At 47.1% G+C, this 19,175-nt stretch overlaps 1 protein-coding gene across 1 annotated transcript; it reads right to left on the reverse strand.

The window, feature by feature from the left end:
- Positions 1–5,777: 5,777 nt before the first annotated feature.
- LOC144944668 (uncharacterized) lies at positions 5,778–15,858 on the reverse strand. The gene is made up of 3 exons (XM_078873027.1): positions 15,839–15,858; positions 10,062–10,180; positions 5,778–6,928 (listed from the first exon to the last, which is right to left on the reverse strand). Exons 2-3 carry the CDS (start codon positions 10,174–10,176, stop codon positions 6,234–6,236), a joined length of 810 nt encoding a protein of 269 aa, XP_078729153.1. The 5' UTR covers positions 10,177–10,180; positions 15,839–15,858; the 3' UTR covers positions 5,778–6,233.
- Positions 15,859–19,175: the final 3,317 nt, after the last annotated feature.

Below are 19,175 nucleotides of genomic sequence, written 5' to 3' on the forward strand. Positions count from 1 at the left end.
ATCCGTTTTACTTTTAAGGCCACGGCGTCATCGACGGATGTGTCAAGATGTATACTTATCATTATTTGTGACTGTGCATCAATTCCATCGCAGCAGCAGCAGCAGCGGCATCACCATCACCTAAATCATCGGTACCGTTCACATGTCTCGTTTGTTTTCGTTGCATTGCATTGAGGTGGCTTCTTCCACCCGGGCCACAGACTGAGTCCTTGAACTTCATACAGTGGGCAGTACAGTGCTGCATGCTGTTGTTCCCTGCAGAATCGCCTGCATTCCAATGCGGTCCACTCCGCTGCTGCCTCTATATAAATACTCTACATATTTTTAACCCCGTTTCTCAGAGACTCTTCAGAGAGAGAGAGTGAGGGAGAGACACGGGTGGGCGGGGAGTAGGAACTTTTCTTCTTTGGCGCCGGGATATATATACATATTTTGGAGGGGGTGGTGGTGTGGAAAAGGCTTTTTCAACAAGGCGACAACGTGTTGATAGCCGCACGCCAACTCTTTAACAGCTGCGCTTGCGAGCGATGCATTTAAAAATGACAAAACGCGGACACATTCACAGTGCCGAGCGCGCCTGCGTGGTCGGCATGGTGGAGTATAGCCAAACGATGCCCGTGATTTAAAACGCTGTGGGAGAGGGCTTCATCTGGCAGTGGGGTCGACGAAGGGCTGATTTTGATTGGTTTATTAGGTTTTGTTTTTATTTTGAGGCACCGCGATGGCGAGACGTTAACTACCTCGCCTGGTGTACAGGAGGTCGTGGGTTCGATCCTGACCCTGACGCCTGCTGTACATTTGGAGTTTTGCGTGTCTCTCATGATCACGGTGGCAAGGAGATGTTAACTACCTCGCCTGGTGAACAGGAGGTTGTCGGTTCGATCCTGACCCTGACGCCTGCTGTACATTTGGAGTTTGCGTGTTCCTGCCCGTGGTCGTGTGGATTTTTCTCCGGGTCCTCCGGTTTTTCCCTCCACATTTAGAAACACGCGTTTAAGAGTATTTGGGCTGCTGTACATTTCCACGTGATGAGCCACTTCGTCGAGCTATCATTTGTGAAATCCAGATCGCTTCTAAAAAAAAGCTATACAGCTCAGTGGCTGGTAAAATAAACAAAAATAGTAAAAAAATAGTTTGATTTTGGCACAGGTAAACCCCATTTGGCAATAAATGCTCATATCCGATGGGGATCCGGTTACACCATAGCAACCTGGTCACAGCAACAATAAAACATGAAAAAAAACAATCCAAAAGCAACGGTGTACAAAGTCACGTTCCGAATGGCAAGGTCGTGCATCAACACGGTATACCCCCAAAAACAAAATGCATGGCGATGACTTTAGCTTGCATTCGATCTACTATATGAATGTTATCAGATTGTTAGATTCACTTGAATGTGAATGCAATGCACATGCAGGATGTATTGTATTTAAATTTTCCAAATATGTTTCGTGTTTTATTCTTTAAAACAACTTTGTTGCATACAGTCGTCCCTTGGTTACCGATATTAATTGGTTCCACGAAAACCATCGTTAATTGAAACTATCGTTAATGTAGGGAATATATGTTAAAGGCTTAATTTGTTCCAATATAATCAGAAGTTGACCTTTTTCACCCTAAAAACGTTGAAAAGCTACAAGCCACTTGCTTTCAAAACGCTCATAAAAGGGCGAGTCGCCGATTGGCTGAGGTCTGCCGAGTCCACTTAGGAGCGCTCTGATTGGCCGAAATTGGCGGCCCGCGTGATATCGTAATACATCGTTAATCGAAAATGTATCACTAACAAAAACAATTGGGGCCCCATTGGGAGGCAGATCGTGAATCAAAACGTCGTTCATCGATGGCATCGTAAACCGAGGGACGACTGTACTGCTAGAAATGTAAAAAAAAGTGTGAATTTTCCTTGCAAATTTTTGGAAGCGAGTTGGCTTTCCATAAACGCATTACATTGTCATGTGAACTTCTGTATACATTCCTGGAAGTTGTATAAATATACTACAGTGTTATTTTAAAGTTGTATATATACTACAGTGTTATTTTAAAGAAACCGATTTTCCATACGCGTTTTATTTTGACGAATGCAAGATACATTTTACTGTCTCAAAAAACACAGAACTGCCACGGAATTTGCTCAGACAAGCCTGGGTGGTGCACATTCATTGGTGGCCCTGAATCAGTGGTGGTAATTCCACATTCCTATGGTGGGGACCAGTCTATCCATAGGAGAAATACTGTTGACTTCCCACACCGCAGTATAATTTTTTCTTACCTTGCTGCATGATGGGCTAAGGCATTACCCAATTAGGATTTGAACTCAAAGCGAAACACAATTCCAACCTAAACCACCTAACGGTACATCGATACAAAATACGCAAATTCACACCTCCATTTACCACGGTTGGCCATGTACGGTGTGAAAGAAGTTTGACATACATGCATACGAGTTGTCACATTTTCGAGTTATTTATATCATTAATTGCATTTAAGATTAACGGCTGACATTATTGAGGTGGACTGGCAAAGTACAGAATTACACAAACATCACAAGTGTGAAGCATTGTGGTATTATTCTGAAGACACACAGCAGAGGCAATGTTGTTTCGTGGGAAATATGGATCATATCGCACTCTCAACTTTTGTATCCTGTCCTCGTGATAAAAAGAAAGTTAGGTAATTGTTAATAACTGTTAAAAGTGCCAAAACAAACTAAACTAAAACTATTTGTTTTATTTTACAAGATAAGGCCCAATGAGCTATATACTGTAGCGCTTTTTCAGAAGCTACCTGGCCACAAATGATAGCTCAACAAAGTTGCTTATCAAGTGACATTTTATAGCAGTTAAAAACTCTAAACGCATGTTGATGAATGTGGAGAGAAAAAACTAGAGGACCCGGAAAAAAAAACACGCGACCACGGGGGAGAACATGCAAACTCCAAATTACAGGCATCAGGGCCAGGATCGAACCCACGACCTCCTGCATTCCAGACGAGGTAGTTAACATCTCGCCATCATGGCACCCCCAAACCACGTAACAAAACAATTTCTCACATCACACTGGTTAAGTTCCCTTACAATAACAGTGGAAGTCGGATGGAGTGGTGGCGCAGTGGTGAACGCACCTTGTTGCGACTCTATAAACCTCAGTTTGATTCCCCGCTACAGCTGACATCAATGGCGAGTGATATTTTAAGTGGTCCTGGAATCACACCACTTCAGCAGGCCGCACTGACCAGCGTGGTGAAGCATGGTGTCAAACAACACTGCGTGGAGAGGCCTTCATCGAGTCGTGGATTGGCAAAGGGTTGTAAACTCCACTTCTCTCTGTGAGCCGTGTCCTTTGTCAAAGACGCCGGCGATCATGGCCTTCCTTCCATTCAGCTCTGTCCATGATATTTACTCAAGAACTTGGAATTAGACGTTCCCAGTTGCATCCGATTATTCAAATTGCTCATGAAACTTAATTGGCTGCCTTTCATGGCGTCTTGTACAGTAACACCCCAATTTACACCTCACCACTGTACGCACTCAACTTATTGACACCAAATCCTGTTGTACGTACACGGTACACCTTACCATAACGTACTCGAGATTTACAAACTTTACCATTAAGCACCTCAATGTTTTTACGTTCCATGGCGAACATTCAGATGCCAGATGTCTTGAGGCGCCCAAGTGTTAGCATCCCTGACTGGCTACGGTCTCTCTCACATGTTCATATTTGTGTTCCCCACACAAATATAAACATTATTCCTTAAATCAAATGCTTTGATTCTAGATTTGAAGTTTTCGTGACTGCAATGATTCATACTCTTTAGTTTTTTCGGTAAAGTCACGTAGGTACAAAAATTTAATAAATGAAAACAACTAAATTAAATCACGACGTTTCTGGCACAACACAAGCGTTGATTTAAGTACTTTGGATGTACGTTCCGGTTTTTGGGAACACATCTTGGGCGTAAACCAGGGGTATGCCTGTACCTATAATTGTCGCAGTCAAAATGCATTTATATTCAATCTCTTGTTTATTCCATGAAATCTACCTGTGCCTTTCTCTAGTTATGCTTACTAGATATATTTTTTGTAGCAGTTGCCTGTAATACATTTGTAATGCGAGCAAGGATTGAGGGGGGCGGAGTCTGGGTCACGTGAGGAGAAGGAGGAGTTAGGGTCACGTGAGGGAGAGGATTTAGGGGGAGAACCGGAAGGGATCGGGGAGTTGAGACGGAGTGGAAACGGGAGGAGGCCACGCTGGGCAGTGACGAGAGGGTGGCGCGATTGCCACGTGTTGGGAGGCCACGGCACCGTCGGCCATCGTTGTCCGGGCGAGGCTAGCCAGGAGCGAGGAGCGGAGCAGCGGTGTGGCTGCAGAGCGGGGCAGCGGTGTGGCTGCCGAGCGGAGCAGCGGTGTGGCTGCGGAGTGCTCGACGGAGGAGACGCGGGGCTTAGCGAGGAAGCTGTAGGAGCGAGATTGACACGAACCCAAATAAAGGACAACGGAGATCTACACTGTGAAAGAGTCCTTTATTACACATTTATATCACTCTCATAATCTGTCCATGGGTCTGCACATAATTCTTCAGTATTTCTTGAGTCAAGAGACAACCGGTTACCGGTCCGTCATTATTTTTTTGTATATTTGGTCTGTGCTAATTACATAACGCACATGCTTATGCACCATCTAGGCCACTACTTAACCATTTTGTCAAATGTTACTCATGGGAGACTCTTGCCCAGGATCACCTCAGATGTCTATTTCAAGGATCCAAACATTTTGAAATTCAACAGCAGAAACAGGAAGAGGAAGAGGCAAACACCCCACTGCAGCCCCCCCCCCCCCCCCCGACTTACTAACGCAGTTCCACCCACACCACTCTCTCTGGACATGCGTGCCCAAGCTCCGGCAGAATCAGTCGATCCCAGATTGGTCTCTTCAGCCATTTTCGGACCCACAGATAATCCAACTTTCCTCTGGAAGACAATCATCCTCGATTGCGAGGGATAGCCGATGATAATGATGTCCAATGCACGAATTCAGTGCATATATCTTCGTAACAACATTAAACGTTTAGCATTGAAAGAATACTGATCTGACAATACCATTGGTTCCATTCTTAAGTTCTGAATCTATCTGCAAAGAAAATCAATAAATGACTGGCAGGTTGCTCAATAAACATTCGACGATTTCTTTATTTGACTGGCTTTGTGCTACTTTTTTGCGCTGGCAGATATGAGAAGAAGCAGATTACGCAGTGGTGATTTGATGGATTGTCACAAATCGGGGGTCGTAATTCCAGGAACTGGTAACGCTTGTTTGTTTGTTTGTTTCCACTGTTATGAATGTAGCGGCCTCCAATTGACAGCAGGGGTTATATTAACCCATTACATCTAAAGAATATAAAGTGGGCGCCACGGTGGCGAGATGTTAACTCGCTCACCTGGTTTTCAGGAGGTCATGGGTTTGATCCTGACCCTGACGCTTGTATATTTGGAGTTTGCATGTTTTACCCGTGGTCGTGTGGATTTTTCTCTGGGTCCTCCGGTTTTTCCTCCACATTTATAATCAACATGCGTTTAGAGTATTTCGCTGCTATACATGTCCACATGACAAGCATCTTCGTTGCGCTATCGTTCATGGCCATGCCGCTTCTGAAAAAGAACATTATAGCTCAGTAAGCCTTAGTAGGTAAAAAAAATGTTTTAGTTTATTTACATCTTCAAATAACAGACTCCGACATGTACAATTCGATATGCTGACTTGCAAGCACGCATCGCGAGTGACCGTATCGATTTTCAATCGATGGACTGGTGCATCGGTGAACCTCTAGATGTAGTTCTGTGGGACACCATCTGTGGTGTGATGGACGTCCAGTCATAGTGCTGGTGGTTTGTGGCCAAAGATAAGACCCCACGGTGGCCAAACTTTGAGACTAAGCGTCTGGTTACAACCCTTAGTGGTATTTACATAAAATTTTAAATCGTCATTGTAATCCCTTGTAAACCAAAAAAAAAATCATAATTGAAACGCTGACGTTAAAGTATTGAGGTTTGTGTGTTTTGTTTGGCGTTTCAAGAATCCATTTCACCGGCCTGGCAAAGTTTTGCTCCGTGAAGGTCTTTGCAACTCCATTAAAATAAACATCTCTTGGCCGTTCAGTTCACTCGTTCTTGTGGTCACCCTTCAGATGTGTGCCACTTGAAAGGCTTCCATCCATGATGCCGGTGGCCTCCAGCTTACAACAAACTCACTGCGGCGGCCACACCTCGAGCCGAAGCCACGTGCGACGCCCGTGTCACCGTGGATCGATGACTCAGTTGAGTGCCGTGAGTGTCGAGGGAACGCTGCATGGGAAAGGACGCCCGGCCTGGCCTGGAGCAGAACAGGATGGGGGTGCTGCTCACGTACATGTTCACGGAGCCTCCTCTCCGCGCGACCTCCGAGGACGATGCAAAGCCATCGTGCCCGGACCTCACGCTGCCACGACTGGGGCACGGGATGGAAATGCTGTCGGTTCTGAACGTCGACACCGACTCCGAGTCCACGTCCGCGCGAGTCCGTTCGACCGGTGGCCCGCAGCCGGCTCCGACTTTGGACGTAACGTCCTCGATCCCAGACCTCCACCGATCCCTCACGGCGCACCCAAGCGATTGTGAATTTTGCTCGGCGCCTGCAGACGTGCGGTGCTGTTGCTGCTGCTCCTTGCTTTGGTGCTGCGCTTTGCTCGGGCGGACGTGGCGGAGCCTGGGCTTGCCCTGCGACGAGAGCGCGTGCTGGCCCGGGGCATCCCCCAATTTGCTGAGCCTTTGCCGATCCTCCTCGATGAAGCGACGGACGGCCGGGGAGACGTACGTCGGGTACGGGAGCCACCCGCACGACTTGGGGATGAAGTTCGCTGGCATGCCCACGTTCGCTGGGTGGGAGCGGGCCACTGAATCGGAGCAGTCAGCAAAGAACTTTACAACAAAAACCATGGCATTTCACCGATGTGTTGTGATGCATTTGCGATGCGTCCGATGTTTTGCTCCACGCGCTGCAAGCTTCAGCAAATTAACATGAAGCTCCCAGCAATGTGGAGTGAAACGTCGGACATCATGCCGAATAGCACGCGCTGCAACGTGACCGTATATCCCGTGGAGTAGCGCGCTTGGCGTGTGCCTTGGTAGAGACGCCCAGTCCAATTGTACCCCTCGCTTCATTGCCCGGCACCTGAGCCTCGGTGCAGTTGGACTGCCTGCACCATCAACAGCTTGTACCACTGGATACATCCCACGTGTGCCAATTGTGGAACCACGTACGAGGGTATATATGTACGAGAGTAAACGGAACATGCCAATTCGTTACTAGGGGCCGTCCATAAATGACGTCACGCACCTACGGGGGGGGGGGGTCAGACATTTGTGACGATTTGTGACGAGGGGGGGGGGTTTGAGAAATGTGACGTCACATCGAAATGCGCAACTTTAAATAAATATAGACAACATGTTCTGCTTAATTAAATAGACTTTTTAATACATGTTTTCTCCTACAACATCAGAGTGCAGCTACACATTAAGTACGCACTACAATGACAATAGTTTAAAGCGATTTGAAGCATGTTTTATTTTTTTGGGGGGGGGGCAGAGCTTTGTCACGTCATATTTGAGAGGGGGGGGCTGACTTTTTGTGACGCCGTGTGACGATGGAGGGGGGGGGGGTCGAAAATCGTCCAAAATCGCGTGACGTCATTTATGGACGGCCACTTAATCAAAGTCCGTTGTTATGACAAAAAGTGCGTGTCTAACGGCCACATTTGCGCGGCATATTACTCACCCGTCCTCATGCCGCGGCACCGTTGGGACTATTACTCACGGTGGCCGATGCATTGTTTGTCACGGAAACAGGACAATGTGCTCGAAACGCAAATCTGCGGTAGAATTTCTCGTGAGAGATGAAGATTGGGTGGCCGTGCCCCTCGAGGGACTCCCCACCTCCCGCCCCCACCCAACCCATCCACTGCGTTGTGTGAAAGCAACGTCAGAGGCTTTGCGGGTCCACGCGATTCAAGGATGGCAAGAGAGATATCGCTGATAGAATTCTTCGGTGTGACGGACCAAAGAAGGGCAGGCACAGCAGCAGAAGGCGACCGATCAAACCGGAAGCTCTACCGCGGTGAGATTTTCAAGTCGGCGTCGCAATAGACAAAGGGCTCACATAGCCTCGGTCATAATCTGACGAGGTGATCATGCCGAAAGCAGTTTTGTTTGTTAAGTGTAATCTGTGACCACCGTGTGACTTTTCACGTATACTTCGGGAACATCCCTCATACCAGTGAGGCAAGGCCATAGCCATGGAGTCAACATTGGGGGGGACCAAATCTTCCAGGGTGTCTGGAGGCCCCAAAAATATCGAAATTTCAAAACGAATTTCCTGCCTAAAATATAAAAAAATCACTAACACATGGGATGGACTTTGTATTTATTTTTTACAATTTCTAATAGTGTATTGCAGAGATTAGGGATTAATAAAGTACAACCATAACCACAATCATATAAACAGAAATATACGTATTGATTTATATAAAGACAAGTCTATATCATTAGACCTCCTTTGCCAGTACCAAAATATAATAATAGGGTTTTTCGAATTTTTTCTGGCAACAAAACTGAAACCTTTTTACAAGGAATCATGTCTGCATTAACCACAATACTTGTGGTCAGAATGCAAACAAAAACATACTCTGATAATATATGCATTGTCCTTGAAACTGATTGGTCCACACCAGAGACGGCTTTCTGTTGAGTTTCGTCTCAAACGGTGTTAGACCAGAGGACGCCAAAAGGGCAATGCATATATTATCAGAGTGTTTTTTGTTTGCATTTTGACCACAAGTATTGTGGTTAATGCACACATGATTCTGTTGCCAGAAAAAAGGGGAAAACCCCTATTATTACAAGTCTAGATATTGTGGCCAAGGTTTAGCAAATTGTGTTTTTTTTATTTACATAGCATAGCATTTATATATTATAATTACGGCCTTGCAGTGAGGCAAATGTGCAGCCCTGCAATTGCTTTGCTCACCCACGCCACTGCTGGTGGAAGGGTCTCCACTATGAATGTACGTATAAATGTTGAACTTCATTTGCACCGTACACAGCCAATCGTGAAACTCAGAGGTGCCGGAGCTCAAGACAGCTCATTGTTGAACATTCATTCGTGAGGTAGGAGGGGAAAAAAAGAATTGTTTTCCCAACTCGATTGAGTGTGGGATCGCACTCATGTCCTCATTACAGCCCTGAGCCAGTGGTTGAAATTCCACATTCATTTGGCAGGGCCAGTCCTTCAAATGACAAGCACTTTTATACTTCCCCCGCTAGGTGGTGCATATTTTGTTCAGGCCAGAGAGAGAGAGAGATGTCCCGAATCAAACCTCCCTGTCCAGGATTTGAACTTGTAACCTTCCGATCGCGAATCGCAACACCCTGCCATTGATGCCGTGCCCGGCCAAGCCATGGTCCAACATTACGTGATGGGAAATAAAAATGAGAACGCGCGTGCACATTTCAATGTAGGCGCATTCGAAGGCCTGCCGTGGGATCATGGAAACTAATGAGAGAGGCCCGTTGCTTATCACAATTAACTTGGAAAGGAACACCTGGACTCAGCTTCGTATGAACGGCGAGAGAGTGACGCGTAATAGGGAGCGGATGAGCGTGCGAGCTTATGAGCCCGGAGCGTGCGATCGTCCGAGCAGATGAGCCCGGAGCGTGCAATCGTCCGAATGGATGAGCCCGGAGCGTGCAATCGTCCGAGTTGATGAGCCCGGAACGTGCGATCGTCCGAGTGGATGAGCCCGGAGCGTGCGATCGTCCGAATGGATGAGCCCGGAGCGTGCGATCGTCCGAATGGATGAGCCCGGAGCGTACGATCGTCCGAGTGGATGAGCCCGGAGCGTACGATCGTCCGAGTGGATGAGCCCAGAGTGTGCCATCCGAGTGGATGAGCCCGGAGCGTCACGGTCGTTCGAGTGGATGAGCCCGGAGCGTGCGAGCGGCGTTATATTGCAGAGGGGGGGGGGGCCTTACCTGGGATAACGCTGTGCAGCTGCTCGCCTTGGCGCCAGGCTGTTGGCACGGCAGTGAGGCTTTCAAAAACATCCCCGTGTGTCGGTTCCAGCAGTTCTCTAAGAAATGAGTTCATTTTCCTCGGGGACCAAAAAAAAAACAAAGAAACAAACTGAAATAAAAAAATATCCTTAAAAAAACAGGTAAGAAGAAACGTATCTCTCTCCTTCTCACCTCTATCTCTCTCCTCTTTCACAGCTCAACGAAGTCCGTCACATTAAAACGTCGCGACGCCTCTGCTTGAAGTGGGGATGGTGGGGGGGGGAACTACTCCCACACGCGGAACAACGAGCCCGTGGTGAGGGGGGGGAGGCTTTTGTTAATCTCTAAAACGTTGCACGCGACCTGTTGTTCAAACATCGGGCTTCGTAACCATGAGCTCGGCGCGTCGCGCGGCTCTGCTTCCAAATTGATAAAGCAACCTTTGATTGCGAGACCCCGCAGACACGGCCAGCACTCGAGGAGCCGAACGCGAAAAATTTTCGAAACGTCGTGGGTTTTTTGCTTTTATTATTTTCAATTTATTTAGATTTTTTTTGTATTCGTTTTATTTTCTATCTACGTGACTTTACCGAAAGAACAATGAATAAGGATTTTCGTGTCAACCATAGACAATTCAGGAGGGGGCACACAAAGACAAAGACCCCCCGTATAGGCTGCACAGACTGTTGGGGCAAGTGCTGTTCGAGTGTTGCGCGCCTATGAAGGCCGGCACAACACACGAGGGGGTTGTTTGGTGGGCAACACCACGCCCGACCGCCTTTGCCTCCCCCAGTGGCGATGTTTACTACACACCGCACCGGGTGCTCATTTGACGTCGAGTCGACCTAGGGGAGAGGCCCATGACCGGTTCGGATAATCACCACCGGCGTTGAGCGTGAGCAGAGCGCTAACCACTACGCCACCGCTCCCCCCGCACCCACAGACACGCACGCGGCCCCGCTTTGAAGTCAACTCTTGATTGTTCGACCGCACACAACAGCAACAACACACGATTGCAGTTGTTACGGAGATATCCCCAAAGCAATTTACGTGGGGGGCATGGGTGGTTGCCGACTTGATCGGCCCCGTAATTGAATGATCACACGGTGCACAGCGGTGAGTGCAGTGCGCTCGGCTAACCGGCGACCTATAAAGTCGGCTTCGACCCGAGTTGGATTTCCTGTGCCGCTGCCAACGTCCGATCCGCACCGCACACCTTGCTTCTTCATCTCGTTTTCGAATCGATTGACGAAGTTCTTAGGGGCCGTCCATAAATGACGTCACGCAATTTTGGACGATTTTTGACCTCCCCCCCCCCCTTCGTTACACGGCGTCACAAAAAGTCAGACCCCCCTTCAAATATGACGTCACAAAGCTCTGCCCCCCCCTAAAAAATATAAAACATGCTTCAAATCGCTTTAAACTATTGTCATTGTAGTGCGTCACAAATGTCTGACACCCCCCCTAGGTGCGTGACGTCTTTTATGGACTGTCCCCTTAGCCCGCCCGCTCGTGTCACGAACTTCCAGAATTGATACGGGTTGGCCCAGATGTCTTGTGACCCGCAATTAAATGGGCGTCACGGTGGTGAGAAGTGAGGTAGCCCCCCCCACGCCCCGCCTGGTATAGAGAGGAAGGTCGTGGATTCCATCCTGACCCCTGACGCCTGATATATATATGGAGTTTGCGTGTCTCTCTCCGTGGTTTGTGTGGATTTTTCTCCGGGTCCTCTGGTTTTTTTTCGCTCCATATATATAATCAACATGACGCGTTTAGAGTGGAGCTATCATTTGTGGCCAGGTCGCTTCTAGCTTAGTGGGTCCTTACTTGGTAAAATAAAAAATATATACTTTTATAGTTTTTTTATTGACCCCTAACATTGTATCTTAATTTTGGAGCTTTCGTGACTGCAGGAATTATTCTTTGGTTCTTTCGGTAAAGTCACGTATAAAGATAAAATAATAAATTAAATAATAGCATACGACGTTTCGATTGCAACACAAGCAATCATCATAACATTGTTTTACCCTTTGCATGTTCATTTTTGTTTTAAATACGCCTTATTTTCTTGTTTGTTGAAGTTTTAGATAATTAAATGGGGGATCACAAGACATCTGGACCATCCTTTACAACGATGTACTTTGAATTTACTGCAAAAAAAAAGACATGTCAAGAAACGTGGTTGGTGTCATCGTGTATTGTCGATAGTGTAGCGGTTAGCGCGCTGCGCTACGAACCCGGCGATCCGGGTTCAATTCCCGCTTACGGCCAACACCAGTAGTGACGATTATCTGAACCGGTCCTGGGCCTCCCCTAGGTCGACTCAGCCTCAAATGGCTACCTGGTGCGGTGTGTAAACATCGCCACCGGGGAGACAAAGGCGCTCGGGCATAGTGTTGCCCATCCACCCCCTCGTGTACCGTTCCGGCCTTCATAGGTGCTCGCTAACAGCACTTGCCCGTATACAGTCTGTCAAGGCTATAAGGGGGATCTTTGTCAATTACCCACACACTTCTCAGTTTGGATAACACATAGCAGTCGACAGCGGAGGCAAGCAGAGTCAAAGGAGTCGGAAGAGTCAGTGATAGATATTCACCATCATCATTTATAGGCAAGGCCGAGAGCATTGCAGATGATGGTCCAGGTGTCTTGTGACCCCTAATTAATTTGCATATAAAAAATTGCATGTTTTTTTTAAGAATTGAAGGGGTGTCACAAGACATCTGAACTCGAATTAAGCACCGCTGTGGCCTGCACTCTGCGAAGCTGGGCTGAAGTACTGTACATGGTGGTCCAGATGTCATGTGACCCTCCCCCTCCCCCCAAAAAAAAATAATTCCTGCTTTGAAACAAATTATTTGGTGCTGCGCAAACCACAATTAACACGTCAAACAACACCGTGGAGCGCACCGCCATGCATCGCTATTGACATCATCGGAGCGTGCACCAGTTCACAGGGTGTGCATCCGTTGTTTCACTATGACCAGGCTCTCTAATCGTCGCTGAAATTCCACAAATGGCCGAGAACGAAGCCAGAGGGGAAGAGGCAGTTAGATGTGGGGAGGAGGGGGGTCCACATTTGCATGCCACGGATCACATTTCACCTGCTCCCAAAGCACCGCCGAGCAAAACAAGCCCGCACTTGTCAAGCCCACGGCAGAAATGCCATCGCGACCTCACGGCGAGCCCTGCGAACGCAAAGCCTCTCCCCATCCCACCCAATGTGCCCGATTCTCACCCAAAATCGACGATCATCCGCACGCGGAGGGCGCTGTGGACCCCCCCCCCCCCCTGCTCAGGACCCGAGTGATGTGAAGCGATTACATGCGGCCAGTCCCTAAGCCCCAGACCAGAGAATTATCTTCACTTACTAGAACCGCCATGAGTTGGGGGTAACTTTAGCGGTTCCAGTTTATTTGATGTGGCCGGTACCGGTGAAATTGTGTGATATGAACGGCACCATTGAATTATCTACTCGGATTAGCCACGCCAATTAACGGGGACTAACTGAAGTTAGCCCATTTCTGCTTTTGCCCATTAACTAATACACAAATAATCGGTTGAAAGAAAACAAAACGTCGATTTTTGCATGATCTGACCCACGTGTCGCACACTCTAGAAGGAATGCCGATCGGCGAGTTTATGCATCGTTCAGCACCTAACGAGTTTCCATTTTTCACCCCTTTTGACCGTGACCCAATGCACATTTCCCTGTTGGTGTGAATCACCCTATGGGGGGGGGGTTGCTTAACGTTACGTATACTCAGGCAGCAGCCTGCACAGTATGACCACTTGCCGCAACTTCCCGTTGAGAATGATAAAGGCCAGCAGCAGTAGGAACCTCACGCAAAGCGGTCAAGAGGTGAGAGCACGGCTACCCAAGCGGGCGGAGGCATTTGTCGTCCCATTGAATGTGCGCGAAGAACGCGACGAAGGGAGCGGCGTCATCTGAGCGTGGAATATTCGGCAGTCGGAAGTTTACGAGAACTCAAATTCCTGGCTGAGTTGTTGACCCCTTTCGCCACCAAACTCGCGTTCGCTCAATCTTGTTTTGAAGATTTCGTGACCGCAGGAATCCATACTCTTTGGTTCTTTCGGTAAAGTCACGTAAAGTCACGCGTTCGTTAAATTTGTTTTTTTAAGTACCACTCTGTGCGCTGAGTTTAGCTGCGGTTGTCCAAATGCTTCGCCTGCACCACGCCCCACCAATGCTCAGTGCCGAATTATTATCGTAGGAGCAAAAGTAGCTCCATATGTAGCTGCTACATATGTAGTAGTAGTAGCTTCATACGTAGTAGCTACATATGTAGTAGTAGTTACATCTGTAGTAGTACTACATATGTAGTAGCTACGGGCCCCGCACTTTCAAGAGCCCCGCTCTAAATGGTTTTAAGCTATCAATTCCGGTTCAGTGATTCTGCACTTTCTCTATTACTATAATACTATACCGCCTTCAACTTTAATGAACGACTGGGTGTTTCAGGTTAGCGATTTGTCGTATTGTCTGGCTGTATAGCAAATACAAAAATACAATTACTTTACTATGCAAGTTCAAAATGTATGTGTTTTAATATTTAAGTGTTTTTTATTATTATTTAGGGCCCCTTTATAATATATGCTACAGGCCCCGCACTAACTTAATCCGGCACTGGCCATAGTAATGTGGAATTTCTGCCCGCATGCGCATTTGAGCATCAAACCGTTTTAAGTTGTGATCTCGCTTTAAACCGACGGTTCTTAAACGTTTACTGCAGCCTTGCACCCCTTTGGTTCTCAATTGTTCAGAAAATGTACAATGTCAATTAATACATAGATAGGGTTTGATGAAACAAAGTAAGTTGTACTTAGGGGCCGTCCATGAATGACGTCACGCGATTTTGGACGATTTTTGACCCCCCCCCCCTCGTCACACGGCGTCACAAATAGTCAGACCCCCCCCCCCTCAAATATTACGTCACAAAGCTCTGCCTGCCCCCCAAAAACAAATAAAACATGCTTAAAATCGCTTCAAACTATTGTCATTGTAGTGCGTATTTAATGTGCCGCTGCACTCTGATGTTGTAGGAGAAAACATTTATCAAAAAGTATATTTAATTAAGTAGAACGTGTTGTATATATGTATTTAAAGTTGCGCATTTTGATGTGACGTCACATTTCTTAACCCCCCCCCCCTCGTCACACATTGTCACAAATGTCTGACCCCCCCCCCCTAGGTGCGTGACGTCATTTATGGACGGTCCCTTACGTGCCCGTGCTTAATTTGTGTTTTAGATTATTTACCTTCTAAAAAAAAACCTGGCCACGTCTCGCACCCCCAGAAAGGGCATCTCGCGCCCCCAGGGGGTTGCGTGCACTCCAGGTTAAGAAGAAGAAGAACCACCGCCTTAAACCTCGTTGAGTTCCCTTTGCCGCTCAGCTCGCGAAACCAATCGCTGACATCCAGCCTGTGAATGAACGTCAATCCCAGCAGGGCTCCGTTCTGTCTCCCCACGTAAATCTAAATATTGTTTTAAGTCCATCAGCCTCAGGTATCGACATTCAAAACCGTACATACATATGTATGAAATCAAACAGCATTCGATTAATAAACAAGAAAACTCTGGGCTGCTTCCAAACCTTCTCCGCCTCATCAGCAGGCTCAGGCTTTGTTCAACAAATGTGACCCGTGCCCAATTAAACACGCGGTGTTGTAATTACAAAGTGAAACGCGCTGACAAATGGAGTGGGCGGCGGGGGAGGGGTCGGGCGTTACATACCGGGCCGGCTGGCTGGCTCGCTGGCTCCCCAGGTTAAACAACTTCCCCCGGAGTCTCGCGGCTCACAGTGAATTAGCGAAAACCGCCACCGCCACCACCACCACCCTCCCCGCCCATCCGCGCGTCACGCCTTGCCATCATCATCGTCGGCCCTCTCGCTCAAAAGCACTCATGCGTTGCTGAGTGCACCTTGCATTGCACAAGAAGCCCCATTCTCTGAGACCAATTGCCCAACGAGGACAAACAAACAACAAAAAGAATCCCACAAGAGCTCGCTTGCCATGTGTGGGTGTAAGCCAAGTGGCTTCCCCGCTTCTGGATGTGACACACGCCTGCTGGCTTACTGGGAAGCGGCAGTGTTAGTGGTGACGTTTTACTGAAACCCGGTCCTTGGGCCTCCTCCCCTAGGTCGACTGAGCCTCAGACGATGCCCTGGTGCGGTGTGTAAACATCACCACTCGGGAGACAAAGGCGACTGGGCGTGATGCTAGCAAACCCACGCTCTCGTGTGCCGTGCCGGCCTTCGTAGGTGCTCGCTAACAGCACTTGCCCCAACAGTCTGTTAAGGCTATATGGGGGATCTTTGTTTTTTTTTACTTGCTACTTACGTGGGTTAACCAGAATAATCAAGCCAGCAGCACAGTTTGCGAACAGAATTTGTCATGTGATACTATCATCACTTTGACTTTACAAGGCATCTTTACACGAGGATGTGCATGGCTCCTCACGCATCTTCCAAGATGCACGGCCAACGTGGAAGCGTCGACCAAACGTAACCTCGAGAGAAGCTGTCTTCAGTTTCCTCTCGTGGAGGCCCCATCACTAAGCGGTTGGCGTGAGCAACACATTGCAGGGCTGCGCCTCTACCTTGTACCTGCACCTACGTATAAGGGGCCGTCCATAAATGACGTCACGCGATTTTGGACGATTTTTGACCCCCCCCCTCGTCACACGGCGCCACAATAAGTCAGACCCCCCCTTCAAACATGACGTCACAAAGCTCTGCCCCCGCCCCCCCAAAATAAAAAATGCTTCAAATCGCTTTAAACTATTGTAGTGCGTATTTAATGTGGCGCTGCACTCTGATGTTGTAGGAGAAAACATTTATTAAAAAGTCTATTTAATTAAGTAGAACGTGTTGTCTATATTTATTTAAAGTTACGCATTTTGATGTGACGTCACATTTCTCACCCCCCCCCCCTCGTCACACATCGTCACAAATGTCTGACCCCTCCCCCCCTCCCCCCCCTAGGTGCGTGACGTCATTTATGGACGGCCCCTAAGGGCATCTCAAGATGCTATCCTGTATAGAGCGATCGTATAAACAACCGTACGCACAAACCATGCAGCAGAGCATATTGTTATGCAACGGTGCAGCCCTGCAATTTCTTGCTGACGCCACTGCTGCCAGAAGGGCGTCCACTAGAGGGAGCCATATACACAATCGTGCCAAGGGTATTTGGCCTATTCTTCCACACTGGCCAAGATATCTTGGAATAGGTGTGAGTACACGGTGGTTCAATTTATAATGCGCAGCAATTTCATTGAGAGACTGCGTGTTGTCTTGATGTGGTCTGGGACTGTTGTTGTTTTTCTGCCTGGCCCAAGCTTGCATTTCGTGTTGAGAAATCGGCAGGAATTTATATACTTATGGAATTTATACTTACTTACTCGGCGTATGTTTACGTATTTATTGTTCGTGACTTGCTTACTTTTTTCTCGATTTTGCACTTCTATCGTTTTTGTATTCTAGATTTGAAGTTTTCGTGACTGCAATGATCTCTTTGTTATTTTCGGTAAAGTCACGTAGGTGAAAACAAAATAAAAATGAAAACAACTAAATTAAATCACGACGTTTTGGAAGCAACACAAGCCTCCGTCATCAGGTGGAACTGCTTCAGCAAAATTACTGTAGCGCATAAAGAGAGCTATTTAGAGACACGTGGGGGGGGGGGGATGTGTGTGAGACACGTGTAACTTGCTGACCCGCCCCTAAAACTGGACATCTGTGAAAAAGAGCTTCAGAGCTCATCGGATTCCTCCTGCAGCCTAAATAGAGATTCTGATTCTGAGTAGCCACACTGAGTCCGTAGGGTTCCAGTGCACGAAACACCTGGGATCAAAGCGAAGGGTACATTATACAAAAGTTTGTCACGATAAAAATAACAAATCATGCGAAGCAACAAACATCTGTCAGGAAATGTAAAAAATACTAACCGTTGACGACAACATTAGGAATCAAAAATTCGATTCATTTTTTACATATTTGTTTTGTTTAAAATGCAAATGTTATGCATTGTGTGTTATTGGAGCTGACCCGGTGGCTCAGAGGTCAAAGCACTGTTGAGCCTTGGCCGCTGCCTCTGATTAAATATTTAGCGAGTTAATGGTCAAATGTGACTGCATAGAAACGATCGGCATATTAAACTTGAGATTTTACATTTGATTTGTCAAAATTCCAGCTACGAGAACTAAAAAATATCCGTTTGACTGCAAACACGGGACAAGCATCTCTGCAGCAAGACGCATGGAGTGGTATAGTGCCCCGAGTGTGGTAAAGGTCACTTAAAAAGGATCTCGGAGGTAGTTCTCTGATATCATCTTCCACGTGACATTCTTTCAAAAGCGGGTGATTCACTGTCCTGCAAGCGTTCTGAATGGACATTTCTTCATCTCATAACGTGAGGCTGGCAGCACGTTTGGATTCAAATTTGAGAAAAATAAAGCATATATCTTTAAGAGAATAAAGAAATGCGTGTCATTATACCTAAACAAGCATTTGCCTTGATTTGAAGCTTTCGTGACTGCAGGAATCCATACTCTTTGGTTCTTTCGGTAAAGTTAAAGAACCAAAGAGTAAGCATTTACCTCTTTGCAATTGGTGATCTTAAGCTCCTATTGAAAATGTAACGCTGCTATTGTATGGGACCAGTTACCGATAGAACAGCCACCGTTGACTTGTAATAAAGTTGAGCTCATTTTTGTCAACCGCCGAGGGTTGGTGGCCAATTTTATGAGCTCCAAATTGTAACTGAAACTTCTGACACAGCACCATTCAGGCCAAGTAACAAAACATGTACACATTTGAATAAATCCCTTCAAACGAAGACCAAATACTGTCGTAGCGTTTCAAGGCTTTCCGTGAAAAAAAAAAGATGTATGACCTAAATGGGCTATTACTTGACCATATTTATTTGCAAATGCCTACGAAAGCCCCAAACACTTCAGACGATTGAAGGAGGACACAGCGAAGTGAATGTATCTGCCAACTGAGGTAGCTTGACATCTCAGCCACCAACAATACTTGCATTCTCGGGTGGGGGGGGGGGGATGTGTG

The sequence above is a fragment of the Lampetra fluviatilis genome, chromosome 35 (assembly GCF_964198595.1).
Source record: "Lampetra fluviatilis chromosome 35, kcLamFluv1.1, whole genome shotgun sequence".
Lineage (NCBI taxonomy): Eukaryota > Metazoa > Chordata > Hyperoartia > Petromyzontiformes > Petromyzontidae > Lampetra > Lampetra fluviatilis.